Source organism: Vigna unguiculata, chromosome 3 (assembly GCF_004118075.2).
Source record: "Vigna unguiculata cultivar IT97K-499-35 chromosome 3, ASM411807v1, whole genome shotgun sequence".
In the NCBI taxonomy this organism is placed as follows: Eukaryota; Viridiplantae; Streptophyta; class Magnoliopsida; order Fabales; family Fabaceae; genus Vigna; species Vigna unguiculata.
The window spans coordinates 2,023,251-2,042,132 of NC_040281.1; the positions used below are offsets into that span (position 1 = coordinate 2,023,251).

The following is an 18,882-nucleotide window of genomic DNA, read 5'->3' on the forward strand; positions in this document are numbered from 1 at the left end:
ATATGATAATGTTAAATTATCAATTTATCATCCAACTTCCAAAGGTATTTGCTTAATTTTGTGAACTTTTTAAAGTTTTCCAATTTATTGAATATTGAAAATTTTATCATAAGATTTTTTTTTTTAAAAAGGCAAGCTGACCCGTGGGTCCGCACTTATGCGAGACGGGTCAGAATTTTCAATCTGCATTGAAAATGCGGATCAGACCAACTCAACCCACATTTTACAGACCAAGTGTAGGTCGAACCTAAATAGGTCGGACCAACCCACATTGTCATTCCTATCTAATATCCATTATGTTACCCACCGAATACCCATTTAAAAAATATATACAAATATTAAAAAATTCACGTATATTCGTGAATACTTACAAATGTTTAAAAAATTTTAATTTTTAGTGATAAGAGATCTTCATCGTCTATGATACTTTCACCTAATCTGTTTGGGTAAAATTTTGGATTGAATCATGTATTATTATTCGGTAAAGTTATGTTTAGTATGAGGTTTTTTTTTTTTTTTTCAAAAGATGAATGTCTGTTTTTCTTTTTTTTTGTGCCGGTTATAATAAAACAACATTTATCTAACAAATAGACATATGAATATATTAAAAAAAATTCACACACTCTTTTTGGGTGACACAGGCCACAAAATTTTGTAATTGTACATTTTGAATTAGATGAAGATCCTTCTTCTCTTGTTCCATTTTAACTGAATGATCCTGTGGGGTCTCTTCACTTTTTGTCCTCAACCGTAGTGAACTTTTCTTTCTTTTGTTCGTTACTCACAATAATAATAAAAAATAGTCACTCTTATCCGTTCAAAATATTAGTTTCGCATATCATTCTTTTTAGATTATGAATAATACTAATAGCTACGTCGTATATGAAATTTGTACCCTTGTATCACTTTTACAAATTTTAATTAAAGTATTTATATTTTTCTTATTTAAAATGGTAATAAGATTGTTACGTCATTTGAAAGGAGATTTATCAAATAAAGTTAAGACAGATTTAATAACAATCAAATATATGGCTTCAACTCATATAATATGTTTAAATAATTTTTAAACTAAAAATCTTAATATAACTAATTTATAATATATATATATATATATATATATATATATAGTTTTCTTATTTTCTCAGTATATATTTAGATTTATTATTGAATTCCTAATTGTTGAAACTAAATGTTTGATAAATAACTTTTCATGTAACTATTTTATTAAAATAATATATATATATATATATATATATATATATATATATATATATATTAAATAATACGCTTTTTACTAATTTAATAATTTGTATAAATATGTTTTAGACATATCAATATATTTGTTGACTTATTTGATTATCTTATTTCACCTCTCAAATGTCTATTAATGATAAAATTGTGATAGAACTCCAATTTATTAAGTGAACAAAACTTCATATATAATGATTGATTATAACAAAATTATTGACATTGTTTATGAAATGTGGAAGAGTGATTCTAATAAATGGAAAAGTGATTATAGAGAAACTCTGTAGGAATTGTTTTAATACGTCTAACAATTCACGTCACTTGAAAGTTGAAACTAAAAAAATTTTAAATATATTTTACTTCTTTCTCAAAGTCTTATTGTAAAGACAAAATTATGACAAAATTATGAATTTTAAAATGAACATTTCATGTATTTGAAATATTCATTCCCTTAACTTTTTAACTGAAAATAAAAATATAAAAATTTATTTAAAAGAGAAATTCTCATTCTTCTTAGACATTAAATTGTTCTGATATCCTAATAGTCTTATATACCTTAAAAATAATCTTTATAGTTATTAGAAATAGATACAAACAAATTATATAAATGAATGTTACCAACAATTTGAGATATGAGTAATTATAAATGATTTTTTCGCTTATATAAAGAAATAATTGATTCAACAAAAGTGTTTTTGAACTCGGCACGTTTCTTGATCATGTAAGTTAATTTCCTTTATTATAATAGATACAAATTAAATATTTTCAATGATGGAATAAATATGTAGAGTTCAATTGTTTAGGGTTTGTCTTCCTTAGATCACCCCCTTTTAAGTGTAATTTTGAAGGAAAAGAAAATGTTAAAGAAATTATTTTATGTTCAATAATATTTAAATTTGAGTTTTTCTGTTCATACTAATCTATTTCACCAAAGTAAAATTATCTTTCGTGAAGCATATACATATAAAGTTGAGCGATTATAAATTATCCTATAATATTTCCTCGTTCTACTTTGCTTTAAAACCGATTACTAAATGCATTTCATGTTAGTAAGATATTAAATAGATAATTTTTTATGTAACTTTTTTGTATAAAACAGGAATTTTTGTAAAAGAAAGTATTGCTTTGTAAATAAGGAGAAAGACATTGTAATAGAATTTAAAAGTAATTTTTTAATTTATGAGATGAGAAATAAAGCAGGGATTTATTTTAATGGGGGAACCTATTTTCAAAACCTTACAATATCATTATTAGGTATTATATAATTTATGTGACACGAATTTCTCCCTATCATGAAAAGTTTGTCACAAGAAGAAAAAAAGTGTTGAAACTATATTTTTCCATTACACGTTAATTATTATTATTATTATTAATGAAACTATATGTAATTTAATTGCCGTGATGTTACTATTATTATTTTCATTACATTTAATAAGATATTAAAACATAAAATACACAGCAGCCGAAAACATAGGAAATAAAAAATATATTAAACATAAGTCTCATGAACATGATACCATTTTCAATTATATTTATTGTTGATTTTGCAATGTCTTCAATTTATTAAGAAATTTATTATTGTATCCATTTCTCGTACATATGAATGTATATAAGAATGAATATATATATAGTCTTTCATGAAAGAAACATATAAAGGTATTTTATGTTTTTAAATTGTAAGAAATACAGAATAGTATTAGGTGTATTAATGATTACCTTTTATATTTCCAATGTTTGATTGTTCTGTTTCACATATATTTATAAAATATTTCATTTATACAAATTCAATCCTATTTATTGTTTCGAAACAAACAAAAAATAGGAAAACACCTAAGGTTACAAATATAGAAAATAATTTATTTTAAAACATTAAATATACTGTGAAATCAGACACTTATTTATTTCCCTTAATATATTTTTTCTTGATCAATTAATAAAAAATAATTTGCTAAAATCATTAGAAGAAAATTTATCAGTAGCGGTGCAATTAAATATAATATTAGGTAATAACTTAAACAATTGAGCTTTATGAATATTTCTAAGACAAAATTAATGTTTTAATTATCAATTAAAAATAATCATTCTGATTATTTTTATTAATTTTTTGCATTAATTATTTATCATGAAAAAATAAAAAAAATGAATTCCAGAGCAATAAATAAATAGATTTAATAGTGAATTTATTGTTTCATAAATTTGGGGCATTGACTATTACTAAATTATAAATGATGGTACTTACCAAAAAGCACACCCGCTACCCATGCTTTCCAGCAATAATATTATAAATATTAATAGAAGGGTAATTTAGTTGAGAAATAAGGGCATTTTTGTGAAGGATCTTACACAATCCACACTCTACTCTTGTGAACATTGCATTTCTTTCACCATTCTCTTTCTCCTTCACACCCAAAATTCCTCGTTTTCTCTTTCTCTTTTTCCTTCTTCCATTCCATTTCTTGTTAATTCGCTTGTTCCTTCGTTCCCAAGTCAGCATTAAGGTACGATTGCTTTTCGATTCCCTTCGTTTTTTCAGATTTCTAACCGAACCAATTTGGGATCCGTGTTGCGGTTTTTAGGGTTTCGTTTGGCGCGTGCGATGAAGATCGAGGAATTGGACGACGCGGAGTGTAGTATAGACGAACAAGAGAAGTACGAGAGGCAGATTGTCAGCGTTGAAGTGAAGAGAGCGATTGTGGGCGCAGGTGCTCGGATCCTGTTCTATCCCACACTCTTGTATAATGTGCTTCGTAACAAAATTGAAAGTGAGTTCAGGTGGTGGGATCGAATTGATGAGGTTTTGTTCTCTCTCTCTTTCTCTATCAACTTTAATTTTGTTCTTGATTAATTGTGGTTTTGAATTGTTGTATGACCTGTTTATGGATTTGTGTGCCTTGTTTGCCGAGAATCATAGTTGGGATTTTGTTAATTTTGGTTGTTGCTCCTTTTTAGTTTTTGTTACTGGGCGCTGTTCCGTTCCCCAAGGACGTTCCTCTTTTGAAGAACCTTGGTGTGGGTGGTGTGATTACTCTCAATGAGCCATATGAAACCTTGGTGCCGTCGTCGCTGTATCGGGTGAGTGACATCCCCTTTCCTTTTCTGAAGGTCTCTCTTGACTTTTCAATTTGTGTGCTACTAGAGCCTTCTTGTAGTTAGGAAGTCTTGTAATCTCTGATATTGGTAATGTGCGGGTTTGTAAGTTTAATTGACACGTACGGGAAATCATGAATTTCTATTTAAGCAAAAATAGTGTCACAATGTATTTGCTTTAGTTGTTTTAGTATAAATAAACCATTCATGATATCTAGGTTTGTTACTTGATTTTTTTCAGGCTCACGGGATTGATCATTTGGTAATTCCCACTAGAGATTATCTCTTTGCCCCCTCGATTGTTGATATCAACCAGGCTGTGCAGTTCATTCATCGTGGGTGTTTTCTTGTTAATTTAATTTTGAGAAAGGGGGGGATAGGGTAAATGCATCCGTCAATGTGGTTCTTTGTTATTTTTTGTTGCTGGTGATGAACTGTAGTTGTGTATTACCTTTGTTTTTTGGCAGAGAATGCAACTTGCGGCAAAACTACTTATGTTCACTGTAAAGCTGGACGTGGGAGGAGTACAACAATTGTGCTCTGTTATCTGGTAATTGATGGTCTTTATGATTGAGTTTAGGCATTACTGAAGCTTGTAGGTGCTGAATGTTCTCCATGTGGTCTACTTGTGTTTTCTAGGTTGAATACAAGCACATGACACCTGCTGCTGCTCTGGAATATGTGCGGTCTCGACGACCTAGAGTCCTACTAGCACCATCACAGTGGAAGGTATGACCAAGTCCGTTTTGTGTGTGTCTCCTTCTCTGCAGAAGGATAGTGGTTTTATGCAATGATTTGTAACTGTTGGTTGTGTTTGTGGGCAGGCTGTTCAAAACTATAACAAGCGCAGGCCGTGTCCTTTACCCTACTCCCCCTCTGGGGACGCAGTACTTATAACCAAAGCGGATCTTGAAGGCTATCATAGCACATGTGATGCTGATATGGAGCTGGCTATTGTCCCCAAACTTCCAAGGACTATGCCCATGATTGCAAGATTATCTTGCCTGTTTGCATCATTGAAAGTATCTGGTAGCAGTGTACCAATGATCAGGCGGCTGCCGGTTTCTGAGTCACGTGCTTGCTAAGCTAGCTTGATATTCTGTCAAGCAGGTGGCCTGTACAGAAGATGATGATGAAAATAAGTGGAGTTTCATAATTTCCCAAAGTCGGTACAATTGTGTAACATGAAGAGAGGATGCATAGAAAGATAGGAGAGAAGGTTTCTCCAATGTTGTGTTACAGATTAAGGGGAATATGTAGTTTCTTGTACATATATTTACCTTTTACATGTTTGTTAATCCAAGTGAATCATCGTGCAAGTTAAAGCATTGTTAATGTGAGATCAGGTGGTGACCTAAGGGTTACTTGTCTTTACATGAAGAACCATAGCCAAATCACTCATTCGCTACCTATTTTGTACCTGAATTGTTTAACTCTCTAGTTAACCTGTTGACTCTAGTTTACAATTCTAGACAGAATATAGAGCAGAGATTCTCTACAGTCCTGCAGCCCCTACAGCAACATATAATAAATCTTTCGTACTTATTTATATAATAAATTTATTTATACCCTAAATTTTAATAATAATTGGATTAAAACCAGTGGTTGAGATAATTGCTGCAGAGGATCCAAGTAGGAGAACATGGATAGCTATCTATCAATCTCGTAGGAATAGTGACTATTTTATCCAACTCATGAATTGTTTTCGAAGCCATCTCTGTTAAATTTTCACGGGTATGTTAAGTTTATGGAAATGTTTTTCAGTTTGACAGCCTTGCAGGCTATTGCGAATCTACCTAGTGGCGTGTGTTTTAGTTTTGGTTGTATAATGATAAGACAGGGGAATGAGCATGGAGTGTGGATTGTTCCTCACTGTCATCACTCCTATTAAGCTGCATCAAAAAGAGCCGCGAATTTTACTGCTCTAGTTACGCCTATTGTTAACATCAACATTCTTTTTGGGTCAGGAAATGACTCCACATGCATGCCCTTGCTTCCTGCGAGATATTCTGATGGACCAATTTCATTTAATTATAAATTGTACTGTGCAATAACAATGTTAACCTTTTGTAATTGCTTTAAAACTCGTAGGATGTATTGTATTATAATTAAGTTGATAATGTAAATTTTTTTACATAAAACATATATAAAAACTAAATTAAATTTAGATAGATATTTTATTCAAAAAATTGACAACCAACCAATTTAAGCAAATGACAAGAGATACTGGAGTGATGATAGCCACATGTATGTGGAATGGAGCATATACTGTCAGGCATCAGCATCTCCAAAAGGTTCAATACTGAATATTTAAACCCTAATGATTCCATGTTGCAGTAGGATTGGGAGGTAGATTCACGAAAGAAGGATAACTAAACAAAGTTCTCATTAAAGACAAGAATTTATATTCTCGATTAGCGGGCAGTGTGCATATATTATGATATTACCATTCCACATCATGCTTTTGCCTAAACAAATTAATTTGGGCTTCAAATATTAGTTTTGAAACACAGTACATGCACAAAGGTCCAAGTTCGTTGTTTTTTCTTTTCTTTTCACAACATCAAAATACATATGCCAACATGAACACTTTGCAGTTGAACAATAAGTCCTGATATTAATTTCTTTGTAAGTTTTTCCCGTTTTATGCAAAAAATATTATACAAGTTGCTGGATTTTCTTGTCCTTAAAATATAAGTTTATTTCCAAAACAGCTTATTGGTATTAGATTACTATGTTAATGTTTGATTATACCTTTTCCCAATGGAGTGTGCTTTACAAAGAAGAATCAACAGTTAAGATCTTTGACACACAAATTATGGTAGACAATTGATGGAAGTAAATTACGTTGGAGAAAAAAAAAATTAAACAAAAAGCAGCCATAGATAAAAGAGTCAGAGGATGGTGCACAATAGATGGCTGGAAACATTTTCAAGTTAATGGGAAGATAAAACGCAAAAGCTACGATTGGTTGTGAAACGTAAAATCAGACATAAAAAAAAGAAAACCATCATTGGTGAGTGAAAATATTCTTAGTCATTGACAAACAAATATTTTTCATAGTGAAAATAGTAGAGGACGATGGAAGGAATAGGGAGGTTATTAATTATTTTTTTTCCTTATATATAAATATAAAATAACCACATTATGCATATATTGTGTTAGGAATTTAAGATGAATAATATACACATAGAAATACTTACAAATCCATTTTAAGATTTTTAGGTGTGTTTCTTTCTTATACGAGTTCTTGTAATTTATTGATGTACAACTCACTTTTAAAATTACTCGTTTAAGTAGTACTCTTTACCTATACATTTTTAGAGTAAGATTGCTTACCTCATTAGTTCATTCATTCATTCATTCTGTCACTATTAAGAATAGAAATGGAGTCAAGAAGTTCCCTACCTATATATCTAAAATCCTTTTTAATACTAAATTTTTAAATAGCGCTACTGTTCATTATATTCACGTTCTTATTAATTTAATACAACCATTAATCCACTTTATTCTCTCATTCTTCTCATAATATAAGAGGAACTCTCAACAAACTTGAGTCATATACCTTTCCAAAATTTACCTTAAGAATCAACCATGATTTCATCTTAGAGCTCTCAGGTGATGAAGGTGTTTTGGACACAGAAGAAAACCTAAAGTTGAACTTGCTATATTCAACTTCGTTACAGTAGAAAATGAAGCAGAAAATTAAAAGAAGCAGTTGGTGGGGTCTTAGGGAAGAATCTGAAAGAGCATGTTTATATATTCGTCCTTTCACTACCACCATTCCTCCTGCGACTTCTTTACGGGACCAAATCTATGGCACACCCAAAAACCATAACACTTATACTCTCTCCATATATGCTCCTTCAAAAGCATCCAAAGAACTCAATATCACCTTTCTTTATTAAATTCCTCTTCCTATAATTTCACATTAACTTTCTCATATATATATCCTTGTTTTTTCTATCTAACAGGAGTAGTTTAAAGATTCTCCTAGCATTTCATTGCCAGAGATCCAAAGCTATAGGTATCGTATCTCGTTTCACACCATCATATATACTTGAGAGTGAATAAAATGATATATAATTACACACCGAAAGAAAGTATGGCTAGCTATAAGAGTTTGGGTATGGCACGCAGTTCTTAAAAAAGAGTACAAGAATAAAAGAACCTAAAAAGTTTATTCTTGTCTTCACATTCTCTATTCACTCCTCTCTTTATTCCCTTCAGAAACTACAATGAAGTTACCCTCTCTTTATTGCATGCATGTCCCTTTAAAGCAATATATATAACATGCAACTTTCTCTCTCTATATGTATCTAAGATGAGATAAGCACATCTTTACTCTAGTAATATATCAGGAAATTTAAAGCTCGAATCTTTATTCAGAATAAAGCAAAAAAGACGTGTTTGTCTCCTAGTATCATCACTCTCTTTCTGAAAAACTAAATAACAAAATCAAGAGATGTGAAAAGCTCATAGTGTTCAATAAGAAATTAAATTTCCCTCCTTAATTCCTTGAATATCACAGACACGAGCCGTACATGCCTTTGGAAAGTAAATGTAGCTTCGTGAAATCATTAATTTGGCAGAAGTTAATTAAAAAATTGGTTGGTGGGTGTGCAATTTAGAGAACAAATGCGTTTGTGTATGTATATACGCAGCGTTTCAAAGTTCAAACTCTTGTGCAGTTGAGGGACCCATGAACACTAAAAGATATTCTTGAAACCCATATCCGAAAGTAAATTTTCTTTTTATTAAGCAAACATCAGAAGCAGTAAAAGGTTCAGGGAAACAGCAACTTACCCCAGGTTTCTGAACATGGTCGTGTCGCAAAGAAAGCATACTCTTAGTAGTGAATCCATCAGATTTGGACATAAAAATTGTTCATTAGAGTTTATTAAAAGTGGGTTTAAAGCCTAACTAAACCCTTAATGTCCAGATATATTCATCTCGTACCTGGGACAAAAAATTAGTGGGTGATCCGTTAGCAGTCCGATATCGGCAGAATGTTCAAGAAAATTTGCTAGGATAGACTTTAATTTGGCTATGATACCATGTTAGAAGTGAGTTTTTAAAACCTAACTCAATCCCACAAAATCAGTTTGTAAATTGAGAATTACATCCACTTAAATATTGTGAATTGGCCTTATTTCTAGACAAACTGAACTTCCAACAAAGTTACTATTCAACATGACTGGCATGGTTCCGAGGGTGTTATAACATTATGTTCGGAATCAAACCTTTTATGACATGATTTGATCTCTAAGTTAAAAATTTTAGTTATAAAATTATTAATTAGGATAGATTTGAGTTTATTAGTTTTTCTGTGTTTGAATATAAATTTTATAGAATTTGAGTGAGTTTAATTTTTTCTATTACTATTGAATTTGACATTTTCCTTCATTTATTGTATGATTTAATAATCTTTTATACCATATGTTTTAGATATGAAATATACAGTAAATCATTAAAATTAAACCAGTTTAATTCAGGTCTAGTTCTTAAAATAAACCAGTTATAGTAACATATATTTCTTCAAATCTATCAACTTAATTAAATATATGTTAAATTGTAATGGAAAATAGTCGATTTTGTCAATTTAATGACAACTGCGGGGCATATTTGCTTTGAGTTTTGTTTTCTAATTTCACTTTAAAACTGTTATTTTTTTAACATGGAAAGTAGTAAAAAGTAATAAAACAATGAAACAATGTTTGCTTTGATTTTCAATTACAAAAGTACTATAAAAATAGGAAACTAAACAACAAGGATTGACGTTTTCTAATTTTACAATTAGATTTCAACAAAATAGTTTTATAGATAACTTGGCCTAATATGTATTTTTTTAACATTGTTTTTAAGAAACATTCCACAATTTATTAATATTTAAAAATAATTAAAAAAATCAATAGATCCAATAGATATAAAGTAAGCCTCGCTAAAAAGTTGGTAGTTTTCATTAAATTTTCGACCAATAATAAAAATTGTGTTAATTAATACGCTAAAAAGTATATTATTAACCTTATAGAATAATTTTACAAAGAAAAAAAAAATCTAGCATGAAGTAAACTGTATATATAATACAAATTTATCACTTTGGGGATGAAATTATATATTTATTCTATTCTAAATTTAAAACACAAAAATTTATTTGTATATACAAAGTCAAATTAATTTTAACTTTCCAAACAACCCAAAATGAACAACTGTGACTTAACAAAGCAATTTGAATTCTGAATAGTAGTAGCATACATAACCTTGGTCCTTGCAGCACTAGCTAGCATGAGGTATTCCCTAAAGTTCTCGATAATAAATTGTAAAAGAAAAGTAAAAGTTATATGATTCCTCACTAGCCTTTAAAAATGTGAAAAGAAGAAGAAAGTTAAACCCTATGACAAACAGTACATAATAAGATCAATGATATAAGAAAAAAAACTGATGTTTAAGCTAATGGTTTGAATGAATTATTCGGTAAAACTGATAAAATGCATATAGTATGAAAAATATATGAATCGTTTGGTAGAAGATTCTCTAACAACGAACATAAATGGTTTAATGTAAAAATATAATCTTAAACTATATATATGGAATAATACCTAATATATATGTATATGGCTCGTTGGGAGAAAAACGGGGAATGTGAACCAATACAAACATCTTAAAATAATAAAATAATGTGAATATTATAAAAGGGATATGATACTGTAATCATAGTAGTGATGATTTTTATGCAGCAACTTTGGTCGTTCTCCCTCACCATGTGTCAGGAGGAAGAGCAGCTTTGTTTCGATTTCTTTTCTTTTCCCCTTTTTTTCTTTCTCCCTTTCTTCGCAATTTGTTCCGTTGCACTCAGTTAATTCCGATGAGAGCCACCAAAGCTTATCACAAACTTGCACCATTGGAAAATGAAAGAAAATGAGCAAGCCCCGATCTCATTACTTGGTTTTTTGTCGAAAGAAACTTTATGTATGCTTCAAGTATTAATGATGACCACAATGATGTTGTCTTGTTTGTGTTTTTTTTTTCTTTGTCTCCTCCTACTCATGATGATCGTGCATGTTGCCAGGGTCTGGCCAGTAAGAAGAGTATTTCAACCATTCAGCCTCTTGTTGGTTTGTAATGGATGACTCCTGCATGAATAATGCAAATAATGAGAAGATTAGGTTTTTGTTTTGTTAAATGAAATAAATATATGCTCACTCTGGATCATGCCTTTCCACCTCATAGTCAAAGTCATTCAGAACTATTCTTTCCTAATAAGGACAGGATTGCAAAAAAAGATATTTTAAGTCACTGTCACCTTTTCCAATATTTCATTCTTATGGCAGAAGTTGAAAATTTTCAAAAAATATTCAGCATCAGCACCAGTGCTTCCATGGAGAAAATGTTAGCAGAAGTTTTTTCATGGCGTAAGGAAAGATATTCTACTGTTCAGATATGCAAACATAATGAGAACAGTAAAAAGTAATAAAGGGAAAAGATGAAGGCTTCTGGTCTTTTGCAATTCAAATTAAAAATGATGAAACTGTATTTTCAACTTGAACACCGTATTTTTATCCAATACTTTTCCCATTTCTGTTTGTCACGTATCAATCATGTTATAACACATTTCGAAAATTTCTGAGTTGTTTATTCTTGAGCCTCTTTTTCTGTCTCCCTAGTCTCGTTATGGCAAACAAAGTTGATACATTTGAGAGAGTCAAAAGGTTGTTAATTACCTCTTTGATATCAGTTGAAGTGCAGCCCATGATGAGTTCCTCCAAACCAGACGCAGACCTTCCTCCTAGTTTATGATGCTGCTGCTGCGGTTGCTGTTGCCATGTGGATGTACACATTACACATTCATTAAAAAAAGACAAAAATCAAATTCAAACCCCACATCTTAATCATCATGTTTCAACTGCAGTACTCCAAAAGTGAAAAGACACTTCCATGCTCCTAATTTATAACAAGCACTTATAAAAGCTTCCTCAGTTACTGAATCAGCCTCGTGCAACACACACACAGCGCAAAACCAAGTACATTTTGAGCTTAATTCAACACACTCCTTTGATTGCACTATCCAAACTACAATTTCCGTTTTCCTACTGTTTTAAACATAAAATCCTTTCTTCTTTGCCAAATGTGATTTGAGTCAGCACCAACACCTTTTTTTCTCTTTTTTAAGAAAATTCTGTCTGTTATTTAGTACCTATCTATATTTAGATCATGAAAATTAAAGGAGAAATAATAATGATAAAAAAAAAAAACTATTACCACTAAAAATTGTGTCCTTCCCTAACTTTATTTTAGAAAACATATCAACCTAACCTCTTTTGACTAACTTTTTTTATACTTATTTACTCATCCGATCTTTATATTTATATATAATTTCATAGTTTAATTCTTATCATTAAAATTTGAGTGTTTTAACTTTTATAATTTTTTATAAGTTGAATTAGTTTTTTACAATTTGCTCAACTCAAACTCAAACTAAATAATGTATGCATTAAATCTAAAGTAATTTCTAAATGTAAAGGCTAACTAAATGAGTGTTAATAATATTTTTAAAATCTATAGACTAAATAATAAAGTGAATATTTGCATATTGGAAAAGCCGAGGGGGAGATTACTGAGGAAAATATTATAAGCAACCAAAAATGATCTTGAAGAAGTGTGGGTTGTTGGGTGATGATTACCTGGAAATTTTCATTTTGAAGCATAATTCTGGAGACATGGTAGGAGTTGTCGTCTAGGATGATGGATGCATGGTGAAGGGGTGGAGGAGAGATGATGGTGGAGATGGGATGCGAAGGCCTACTGATATGGAATGCTGTGCTTGAAATTTGTTGCTGCGCATGCTGATTTTGCTGCTGTTGTTGTTGATGATGATGATGATGCCCTTCATGTACTTCCTCACACGACCTTGATGCTTGCACTTCTCTTCCCGTGGAAGCTTCTCCTATTCCAACCTGCAATGTTCATCGTCGTCATCATCGTCTGAAAAATTTCTTAACCATCACCAAATATCTCATTGAACTAACTCGCTTGCTAGCTAGCTAGCTAGTCTTTTCAGCCTCTTTTCCTTTCTTTTTTTTCTTTTTCGAGCCTCTCTAGATAGCTCCAACTATCAGCATGCATGCATGTGACCAAATTCATTGTTCAATAATTCATTAGCATATAAAGTTACCTTTTTTTAAGGTGGGTGGTTGGCTGACGCTGATTTATTATCAGGCCAGGTCAATTCAATTTTATGCTGTTTATGCAAGCAACGTTTATGTCAACGCCTTCCCTGTAATGTAACCCTTTCATGTTCTTTCACCTTTTTCTACAACTCATTTCACCAAACCTATGTTCAAATCTGACAAATTTTGTATATATGTGTGTGTACCTCATCGAAGGTTTTTCTGAATGGAATGAAGCTAAATTGGTCGGATTTGAGTTGTTGAATGTCCAAGGCAGTGTTGAAGGTTGTTATTTGAGGGACTCCAACGATAGCAGACATTTCATCTCTGTGAGTGAGAACTTCCTTCGAAGAACAACTCCCACTTCCACTGTCTCTTCTTCCATTAGTGTTGGCTTGTTGTTCTCCACTTCCTTCACCGGTTGTGGCACTTCTATCTGACCAATTGCACTGCCTCGGTTGTGTCTGGTAGAAAATCTTGGACACCACAAGCTCTCCCTCTTTTTCTTCTTCGTGCTGTCCCAGATGGTACTGGTGCATCACCCAGTTTGTCTTTTCTGGTTTTCTGTTCTTCCCGAAGTTGGTGTAGAGCACCAGAATCTTCTTGCAACCCTTTTGTTTCCCATTCACCATCACTGGTCTTGTCTTACCTGTCTTGTGCCATCGGGTTTCCCCTCCTTGCAAGTCGCATTCGTTTTGAATCTTTCTCCTCTTTCGTGTCCCTGTTGTGTAAGCCTTTGAGGGCCTGTGGAAGAAGTGTCTGCTTAACCCATCTCTTGTCACTCCTGAAAAACCAAAACCAAAATCAAAGTTAGGTCAACTTAGGTGACCTGTAACACAAAACCCTTTTGACTTATATATCCATCTCTTGCACAAGTTTCAAGGCAGGTTTTCTGCTCTTTAACACAAAATATCAATATTATATGTTTTCAAACGCACTCTAAAACTGAAATTTATTAAAAATATTAAAAATTTGGGAACTCTCATTGTCTGTAGTTGTGTTTATTATTTGAGTATTTGAACCTGGAAGTTTCTCAGGATGGGTGTAACAAATGCCGTCTTCTCCTTCAATAGTGGGAATGAACTCATCTATGAGAGGGTGTGATTTGATGTTCTTTGCTTCAACTTTGGCTTCAAGATGTTCTATGAGTTCTTGGTCGGTTGGATCAAACTTCACTCCCGCCGGAAGGCCTAGCCAGTCCTGGCGTTCCCATTGAAATTCAAATTAAAACTCAGAAAGCAAAAGGGTGGAGATGATTAAGAAGAGGAGCACAAGAAAGAGAGAACTTTAACAAACTGAAAAACTTTTGCAATAGCATTAAATTAATTGAACTAGTCCAATGATAACACGGGCATAAAGATGTGAATATGGTATTGTTTTGTGGTGTGATTCTTGTTGATTTTGTCAAAGGCTTTTGGTTGAAGGCAAGAATATTAGTGAGATTTAATTTTTGTTTTCCGTACCGGCTTCCCTTCAAATTTGTGACCACAACCTGGGCACTGTTTGGATCCACACAGTTGATGCTCTTCCAGCTTTGCATCTATGAGATCAGAGCTCCTAACACAACTCAACTTGCTCATCTTATTCATGCCTATTCCTATTGCTATCTCTCTTGATCAAACTTTACGAGACCTTCAACTCTGTGGAACACTCCACAACCATGCATCTCTCTCGATTGAGATCAGAACAAAGACTTTCCTGAAAAATCAACACAAGAAATTTGATGACATGTTACAATCTTGGCTTTTCCAGGTTTGTGAACTTCCATCAAGAAAAAGATGGTCGATCAGGCGATGATTCAATTCAGAAAGTAGCTCAAGAAGAATTAGCAACAGAAACTCTAAACAAAATATTAAGAAAATAAAAACCTTATTTGCACAAAGATGAGAGTGTGAATTGAGAGAGGAGAAAGAAGAGGAAAAGAGAGTTGAGGTATAAACCTGGTTTAAGCATGGAGAAGCAGAAGGTAGGTACTTTAACTGAAACTGAGTGAGAAAAATAATAAAGGAAAAGTTGTCGTCTTCGAACACAGAAGCAACTTTAAGGCTTTGCTGATTTATGAAGCGCATGTATGTTGGCGGTTTATGAGAGATAAAGAAAGAGAGAGAGAGTTTTTTTTTTTTTTTTTCTAACTAACGTATTCTCTGCTTTATCTTAGACATTCATCCTAAATATACTGTAGCCACCCTACACCTTTCTATTTCACCCTTGACTGCTAAAGCAATAAAGCAATTAACGGCCACACAGCTGTTATTATAATCCATCAAAATTATATACCAAAAATAATAATATGGATCTCATTTTTTTTATTCTCATTTTTTATTTGTTTACGTAACTTAACGTATAGACAATTAATCAATGTTTTATTCTTTTTTTTTTAAATTAATGATTCACCTTAAATTATATCAGACGATAAAAATAAAAAAAATAGAAATCATAATATCATTTTTCATCGTATATACATATTTAGATTAATATATAGTTAAAATGTAAACTGATATACGTTATCTTTATAATAAGTACTAGAAAAATCATTTTAAGAATGAGTGTTTTCATTAATAGCAGTGTAATAGAGTACTTGCCTATTAAACTGAAAACGAAAACGGAATAATCCAAAGTAATTAATGGTATGGTTTTTTATGAATGGTTACATTTCTGAGTTTTAGATGGTTAGATGTAAAATGTGAGAAAGCTTAGAAGAAAGATGGGAGTGGGAAATAGAAAATAAGGGAAAAAGGATGATAGAAAGTGAGATGGGAGTGCAGATGATGATGGTTTTGGCGCATAGACGCAGGGAGAGAAAGAGAGATGCGTCCACAGTATTACTTCATAATCAAGGAAGATGGGGAAACGCACTCGATGGATTTTTTTTTTTTCTTTTTATCGATAATGTTAATCGTTAATTTTTTGGAGAGTTAAACTCATAATTTTTCTCGTTTTTTTTTAAATTTATAAAATAAATTTTATTTATCTAAATTATTAATTAGTTGGGGATAGAAGACAGATAAATCGTCATTGAGGATATTAATGGGGTAGGTTTGGATTTTTTTTCTTTTTAAATTACTAAAATATTTTTTATTTATTAGGTAATTTCTTTTAACTTTCATTTATTTCCTAGTTTTCTAATTTATTTATTAGATACAAATATAATATTTTTACACCTTTTTTTATAATTATTTGATATTTTGTACTTTGTATTAACATTCTTATTCGAGATGATATTTACTTAATTATAAGTTTTTTTCATATAATTAAAAATAAAAAAAAACAAAAAATGTGTATTTTTTTTAACATCAAATCCTTTATAATATTGTTTTTTTTTTGTGATTTTTTTTAGAAAAAGTTATTTAATTAAAATTTGTAACATATAGATGACACAAAAATTTCATTTTCATATAAGATGAAGATATAGATGGTAATATATTTTTACTTTTAAGATAAGGATAAGAGTAAAAAAGTTAGGACGACACGTATTAGTTTGGGTACCAGTCGGGTTTATTCGTCATTTGGCTTATTTAAAAAATTTCACTACTCAATTATTTATGAAAATAAATATTTAAGATTCTTTTTATAACCGTTAATATTTATGGATATCGACAAATATTTGTTTATTTTATTTTTTAAAGTTTTAATTAAATTTATTAAAAAAGCAAGCCTTTAACTATAAACTTAGATAAAAATATATATTAATTTTGAAGTACAATTTTAATCAAATTATGTAATAAAATATTAATGCAAATAAATTTGGTATACAAATTTAAATGAATGGGAACAAAATATAGATTTTATAAAATAACTTCAATTTCATAAATTAAAATAAAAAATATAAATAAATAAAATCAAATTTCAAAATTTCCGGATTAATATTTTTTAATTAATAATTTTATTTTGATAACTTGAATTAAAAAAAAACGTAAAAATTTTTTACCAATAATTATTAATTATTTACGTGATAATAATATTCCAATAATATTCATATCCGTTGCATCGATAAGTAAGTAATTAAATATCCTAATCCATTATTCGTATATATCTCCTAAAAATATTTTTTTTAATATCAAATTTTACTTGCAAATATCCGTCTTTTACCATTATGGGAGAAGCCAATAATTTAGAGTTATTGTTATTTTTATTCAGGGGTTGTCTAATAAAGTTCACATAATCACAATATTTGGTCTCCAGTGGTTACATTTCACGGTCATAAGTACCTTCCTCTTCTCCGCCAAAATTTAACACAACGAAACGGAGAAAAAACAAGACAATTAAATTGACTTCTGACGAACCAAGTCATGGAGCCCACATGTTTCAGAGTTCTTTACCATGCTCGCCATTTCAATTAATGCATAAATAAAATATTCCAATATTTATATATAATAGTGTTATACTAGTTTTGGTAAGGATTTGATTTTATACATGTTCAAATATTCCAAAACACTCTTCTTTTTCTGCATAATTCATCATCTTTAGGAATATTTCTTGTATGACTACAAGGTGTATGTGTATATTCCTCATTAATTTTTCACTTATATATCTGAATATTTTTTCGAACTTAACAATTCTTGCACTTGTTAATTATGGGTATGTATATAGTATCCTTCGTTTTTCTCTGGTCTAAACATGTAATTATTTTAACAACCAATAGAGCTATTATTATGATAATTAATTAATCTAATATGGGAGACAAAAAAAGTTGCATCATGAGGATGAGGGTGCTCATAAAATAAGTACAAGTAATAATTTAGAAGGTAAATAAAAATAAGAAAAGATTGCAAGACAGCAAAGCAGTGAATACAAAGTTGGAGACACATTTCAGGTTTTGTGTTATCAGAAATAATATAATCGTTAATTATTATGTCATATTTACGTTTCACTAAACATTTCATATTATTATACTTAATAATTGTATAGAGAAAAATTTCCTTCTAATTATTATTCTTGACCCTAGTATAGTAGTGAAAGTAATTACTAATAGATTTCATTTTCAATAGTTTGATGATTTTATCTCCTCTCACTAACTTAGATTGTTATCCTAATTATCATTTTGTAATTTATTGATTTATATGTTTTTTCCACAAATTTATAATGACATATGATTTGATGGACTTTAAAAAAAAATCACTCTAACTCAAATGTAAGGTTTATAGTTATGACTAATATAAGTTTAAAAAAACTATTATGTAATAGAGTTATATATATTTATTCTATTTTACAGTATTTAATAAATTTTCAGATAATTTTTGTTCATATCTATTGCATATAAAAACATATAGTAAAACATATTTATAGTAATTCTTTTGGCGGTTATTAAATTTTATAAGAATGGTTTTTTTTTCTCTATTGTTTGTGATAAACACTTCTAAAATTATTTTCTTATAAGACT

The 18,882-nt window shown here is 30.5% G+C and overlaps 2 protein-coding genes across 3 annotated transcripts; one reads left to right on the forward strand and one right to left on the reverse strand.

Moving 5' to 3' along the window:
- The first annotated feature begins 3,551 nt into the window (after positions 1 to 3,551).
- Positions 3,552 to 5,835, forward strand: LOC114175640 (putative dual specificity protein phosphatase DSP8). The gene is made up of 7 exons (XM_028060410.1): positions 3,552 to 3,746; positions 3,825 to 4,042; positions 4,198 to 4,320; positions 4,577 to 4,670; positions 4,803 to 4,885; positions 4,975 to 5,064; positions 5,160 to 5,835. Exons 2-7 carry the CDS (start codon positions 3,845 to 3,847, stop codon positions 5,418 to 5,420), a joined length of 849 nt encoding a protein of 282 aa, XP_027916211.1. The 5' UTR covers positions 3,552 to 3,746; positions 3,825 to 3,844; the 3' UTR covers positions 5,421 to 5,835.
- Positions 5,836 to 10,837: 5,002 nt separating this feature from the next.
- LOC114176561 (NAC domain-containing protein 75-like) lies at positions 10,838 to 15,637 on the reverse strand. Of its 2 annotated transcripts, none has more exons than XM_028061636.1 (7): positions 15,443 to 15,637; positions 14,966 to 15,200; positions 14,525 to 14,702; positions 13,709 to 14,286; positions 13,017 to 13,289; positions 12,057 to 12,149; positions 10,838 to 11,468 (listed from the first exon to the last, which is right to left on the reverse strand). In XM_028061636.1, the coding sequence occupies exons 2-7, from the start codon at positions 15,089 to 15,091 to the stop codon at positions 11,376 to 11,378; spliced, it is 1,341 nt and encodes a 446-aa protein (XP_027917437.1). In that variant the 5' UTR covers positions 15,092 to 15,200; positions 15,443 to 15,637; the 3' UTR covers positions 10,838 to 11,375. The 2 variants fall into 2 exon arrangements, with proteins under 2 accessions (XP_027917437.1, XP_027917439.1); XM_028061638.1 differs by lacking the exon at positions 15,443 to 15,637 and adding an exon at positions 15,371 to 15,441.
- Between the last annotated feature and the right edge of the window lie 3,245 nt (positions 15,638 to 18,882).